A 6,000-nucleotide genomic window follows, 5' to 3' on the forward strand; every position below is an offset into this window, starting at 1 on the left:
CCTGATTCTAGATATGACAATTGTAAACATTTAGCAATTTTTATTAAGTGTCTCTGTTACATCACAAATAATAGATCTTTATTATTAACTGATGCTTATAATAATTTCAACAATTGGAAGGCTAGAGGTAAAGTGGAGATAATAGTCGGAATATTGCCATATTTTCACGTCCATATTGTGGCTTCAACACCCAGAACTCCCGCGGCTCTACTGCACCAAATGTAGATCACCATAAAATTCTATGGTAATCTTCATTTAACTAGAACCACAGGAGGGGGGGGGGGCTTATATTGTGGCCGTAATATGGATGCTAACGTGGCCGCATTATGGTTTCTTGAAACTGGTCTTAGTCCATTCCAGTGGTATAATAATAGGATAGTAGTTGTTGCTCTTGGTTGGGCCATTCCGAGATGTTAATCTTCCATTTCATAATCTGGATGTCTGTTCTTCATCTTCATCTTTAGCTTTCTAGCCAGCCGTTTTTTTGCCAAAATATCTCAGGTAGCCTAGTTGCCAACGATAGTAAAGTTTTTGATATTTGATAATAGATTAAAGAGAATGTGCGAAACAGGATATTCATCCAAGATAAATATGCTTTCTAGTTACCAAATAGAAATTTCTTTACATTTTCTTTATATTTTGAATTAAGTGAAAAGAGACGGAAATTTTGAAATCCTTTTTTACATTTTTTTATGTCTGCCAAATATTTATCTGTCAGTATCACATTTTCCACAACATTTTACCTTTAGATTCACTAAAACTAGTGCAAAAAGTATTTTACATCTCAACAAAAATTACAGTTCAGCTTTCTTTCACATTTTTGCTATTGTAGCGAATTTTAAGTGGTTTTTTTCTAAAAACTAGAACGTGAGGTTCGTCTTGAGATTCCTGATTTGTGTATTTAGCCCAAAATACTGAGAGTTCATGGAAACTTTACATTGGGTGAAGGTTTTCGGTTACAGTACATCCAGAAAAATGTGAATGAACTAAGGGCTGTCTAATTGCTGAAAAATAACAAGTGAAAATCTGTCTGTTACAGCAAATGTGGAGATTCCTGGCTACTAACAGCGCTCATTTATCATTCTTGCTCCTATACTTTGTCAGAGGGCAGATCGAATAACTCTTATCTAGGTCATAACACCTGATGTCTCCTAAGTTCACGCATTTCAGATTGCTCAGGGGGATAAGCAGCTGGCAACATCAGAACATTTTACAGAAATCTAGTGTTAAAAGCGTTTTCTAGGACTAGAAAAACATGACTTCTTTCTTCCAAAAACAGTGCCACAGCTGTTCACAGGTTGTGGGTGGTATTGCAACTCAGCTCTATTTACTTCAATAGAGCTGAGCTGCAATACTAGACACAACCCATGGACAGGTGTAACGCAAATTTTTGGAACAAGCATCCATGTTTTTCTAATCCTGGACAAACCCTTTAAGAAAAATGATGTGAAAATTGCTTTTGTCAATTATTGGATCAATGTATAAACCTAAGGTATAGTACTGGAAAGTCACTGTTGCATAAATATGGCTTCGTCCTACAAGATGATGTTGGATAATCCTATAAATCTGTAGGTCTGAGAGGGCTTAGCAGTAAGGCAGCAGCAGTTTCTGCAGATACGTCAGTGAATATAGATTCCTTTGTGCTTCTTACTGTTTGGATTCAGTTATTTAACAAGCCTGTGTGAGTTTGTGAGAAGTGTCATTTTGCTTTGCATCCCCTGTACATACTCAGTAGACATTTACAGAACTCCTTGTAAATGTGTGTATTTACCACTTTACTGCTCTTTTACATAAGAACACTCAATTACAGCTACATCTGACAGCCTAGCCGTCGGTTGGGTCTACAAAACCTCCAATAGTTTCTTAAATAACTTGACATATAAAGATATTTTGTTTATCCTAAATCTTACTTTTATATGCACAGTGCAATAGCTTTATATTACTGTGTTTAATTTTAATATAATATTTTGCTGAATTTACAAATTCCTGCCACATTTATGACCAGTGGTAGTCTACACTTAAATGAAAGATGACCAGGCCAACTATCACACTTCTGTCAATTTGACAAGTGAATTATTTTTCATCATATCCACTCTTTTTTTCTTTGTGCAAAAAAAAATCCTTTATATTTTATAAAAAAATTAAAACATAATCTTAAATCTATATATCTATATCTTTTTTTCCTTTCACCATTAAAAATCTAACAAATTTGACAATAGTCTGTTACAAATGGCATGCAGAAAATGTCAGAAAAATGTTCAAAAAACCTTCTTAAAAAGTCGAATTCCCTCACAAAAGCTGCTCTTTACTAATCACCCCCTAGCTCTTTACCTCCTTTTTTTTTCTATTGATCTGCATTCCATCCCTTAGTTGATTTATGTGCCATCCAACTAAGTCCAGGACTGGGAGTTATTTTCCATAACTGCCTCTGGCTTCATGGATGAGGTCTTCATACCCTGTTCTCTCCCAGGCCCCTACATGAATTATTATCTGAGACCAGGACAATGATGTCTGTTAGGAGACAAGCCTCTGGACTTCAGGAGGGGAAGTCACGTGATTGACAAATGCCGAAAGAAGGACATTGTTGGCATGGGATATCTGTTTTGTATTCTATTCGGTGTTGTCACTGAATACAACTTAAAGGGGTATTCCCAACTTAGACATGTATGGCATATCCAGAGGATATGCCATAAATGTCTGATAGATGCACCTATATCAAGAATGTGGTTACTTTGCTCGGCTGTTTCCATAACTCCCATAAAACTGGGCATGTTCTATCGGACTTTGTAGACACAGTACCAAGATATTTTCATTATTAGTTCTAAAGGATAATATTTCTGTACACGTCGAGTCAGTCAGAGCCACAGAACAATGCCTCAAGATTTGCCCTTGAAAATAATACTGCCACACACTGTGCTTCTGAATATAATAATGCCACACTTCACCATAAAAATAGGTGCCACACAGTGTTTCCGGAAAATTAGAGTTCCGTACACTGCTTTTCCCCGATAATAGTCATACATTGTGCCAACCAAAATTAACCCCATACACTATGCCCACTAACAATATATTCCTACATTTTGTCCACAGACAAAAGAACCACACACTGTTGCTCTAGTCAATAGTGCCACATAAACACTATTGCCCCAGACAATAGTGCCCACTCAATGTGGCCCTAGAAAATAGTTCCCACACACTGTTCCCCCAGGCACTAGTGCCCACACTGTGCCCCCAGACAATAGTGCCCACACACTGTCCCCCCAGACATTATTGCCCACATTCTGTACACCCAGACAATAGTGCCTACAGACTGTGCCCCCCGACAATAGTGTCTATACACTATGCCCCCAGACAATAGTGCCCAGCTGAGCTCCCTGCAATCACCACCTCATCTGGACAATAGTCCCTACACACTGTGCCCCCAGACAATAGTGCCCAGCTGAGCTCCCTGCAAGCACCACCTCATTTGAACAATAGTGCCTACACACTGTGCCCCCAGACAATATAGCCCAGCTGAGCTCCCACCAAGCACCACTTCACCTGGACTGGGGTTACCCAGTCAGGAAAAAAATATTTAGAACAGTTAGGCATGTTTTAAAATAACAAAAAAAGTCATACTCACTTCACCGATCACCCAATGCTTCCCGGGTCCCCTGCCAGCCCCTACTTCCTACTCCAGCCATGATGTTTCAACACAAACAGGTGACCACTGAAACTTGGGGATCAGAACGGCGCTCAGAATCTTTGAATTAAGTATAACTTCTTTTGTTATTTTATAACCTGCTCAACTTTCTTCTTAATAATTTTAACTGGCTGTACAAGTTAGTGGGACATACACCGACCTCAAGGGACAGCTGGACAGCACCTTCAATCCGGGACTGTCCTGCTGGATCTGGGATGGTTGAGCGGTATGCAATATTAGTAAAGTAATGGTGGTTTGTCATGTAGGCATAGTCTTAGGAATATGTTTCCAATGCTATAACATTTGTTGTTATTAGTATTGTCGTTATTATAATCATTTAGTTAGTATAAAACTGTGTTACCTGGGGTTCCTTGAGCATGGTCAGGGGTTCCTGAGAACACTATAGCAAGACATCACTTTTACAGTAGAGATAGTAAACCGATTGCAATTTGCTCAAAGATATAGAAATATAGAATGCTTTATCTCCCACTACCCCAAACTTCTTTGACGTTGGGAGCAGGGGTTCCTTGGAAGTGGAAAAATGTTTCAGGGGTTCCCCCATTGTTATAGGGATGGAAAGCACTGGTATAAAACAACAATGCACCAAGGGAATTTATTTTAATATTTTCCCTTTTGTTCTTTATTAGCAAAAGGAGTAATTGATTGCAGAAATCTAAAGAAATGAAAAAGACAAAAAAAAGAAGGAAGAATGGTGACTGAACCAATGAGCTTAATTCCAATGACAATTTTTGTTTGGTGTGTTGGGTGCTTTTCCTACACACCTATGGATTAGCATACTGGAAGCCTCAGTTTGGATATTTCAGTAGGCATGCGTAATGGAATTATTCGTTGACCCCCATTTCTTTGGATACAGAGGAGTTAAACCCTTACACATTACTTGGGGCATGAGGGGCAGCACGACATGTGAGATTATCGCTCCCACAGAATAGAGAAGAGGGGTGCCATGTCTTGCTCATTACATATTTATATCTCCAAAATTAACAGATCTAGATGTGGATATACATATTGGAATGGGGAGAGAAGAAATGTAGAACTTTGCCAGAATTTATTGTAGTAGAATCTTCATTGATAATTGTGTTTTATGTATATATGACACATGTTCTCTTTGTCATTTATCACACAGGTAACCAGCCACAACAAACAGTCAATTTATACGGAGAGCCTTCCAGTTTCTAAGCTTGGACACATTAAATATATGCTTTTTGTGTCCCCTTTACCATTTGCATTTTTGAAATTCCACATTCTAATATTTTTCCAGATTCTGTAGTGTGTGTTGATAGCCTCACAAGAGGTAGTTTTTTAGCATTTGCTAATGTTTTACTTAGAGACCAAAAAACAGAGGTCTGCGTTTTCTATTATTCATTTTGCTGCTATAAAAATAAGGACATTTTGGATGTGAATGTGAAAAAGACCAAACTACTGAACTTAGAAACTTGGATTTTTAATTTATTATGGGCTCGTGTGATAATATATTTAGTGGTAGACTTTTCTTTCGTTTTCCTTCTGTATGAAAGCCCTAAGATGTTTCCTTAACTTTAGATCTTATAGGCACTTTATAATGTTTCCTTTATTATTGCATTGTTTATATTCCCCTGCATTCTGCTGATCAGATTTACTATAGTAGTGTGGCGTGTATACATGACAATGCAGTGCTAAAAATGGAAAGCTAATCCTTTAGGTACGTGTGCTCTTCCTGGAAATGGTAACGCAATATGTTGCTTTACTGCTAAATATGTCTTTGTCTCAGGGACCATTTTAGACTTTCGCCCTTGTAAATATACTTCGCACTCACAACACATTTATTTATCCAGCTAATTGAACCATATTTTTAATAAATTGTAGGCTAGTAGAATAAAGGGTCTGCTTTTTTCCCCCCAGAAACATTGCCACTCTTATCTATGTCTCTGATAGTACAGCTAAACCCTATTAATGTGAGTGGGGCTAAGCTGCAATACCGGACACAGGGACACAGCCAATAGACACGAGTGTCACTATTGCTTGAAAAAAGCAGACTCTTTATTGTAATGGTGTACAACCCTTTTAAAGTGTAGCTCTAACTTGTTACATTTTTTGCTCCAGTAGCAAATTCCTATTGTACTTGTATTAGTTAACGTTTCAATAACTGCCTGTACTCATTGGGGACCTTTCCATGCCTCACAGATTACAGGCTACTGACAGTGGTTCACAACAGTTTGCAGTTTAATAACGGAGCTCCGAATATACAGTAGGCGGCAATGAAGTCAGTAGTTTATACTCATAGTCGATAGAATTATGAATTCCTACAGGTACCCTGAGAC

The 6,000-nt window shown here is 38.0% G+C and overlaps 1 protein-coding gene across 1 annotated transcript in view; it reads left to right on the top strand.

The window, feature by feature from the left end:
• The window catches only part of MED12L (mediator complex subunit 12L), a 507,362-nt gene extending 501,701 nt beyond the window's left edge, over positions 1 to 5,661 (top strand). Inside the window, exon 44 of the mRNA XM_075861497.1 lies at positions 4,827 to 5,661. Coding sequence (XP_075717612.1) covers positions 4,827 to 4,879 — 53 coding nt within the window. The 3' untranslated portion in view covers positions 4,880 to 5,661. The remainder of the gene's footprint in view (positions 1 to 4,826) is intronic.
• The last annotated feature ends 339 nt before the right edge of the window (positions 5,662 to 6,000 follow it).

The sequence above is a fragment of the Rhinoderma darwinii genome, chromosome 4 (genome assembly GCF_050947455.1).
Source record: "Rhinoderma darwinii isolate aRhiDar2 chromosome 4, aRhiDar2.hap1, whole genome shotgun sequence".
Taxonomy (NCBI): Eukaryota; Metazoa; Chordata; class Amphibia; order Anura; family Rhinodermatidae; genus Rhinoderma; species Rhinoderma darwinii.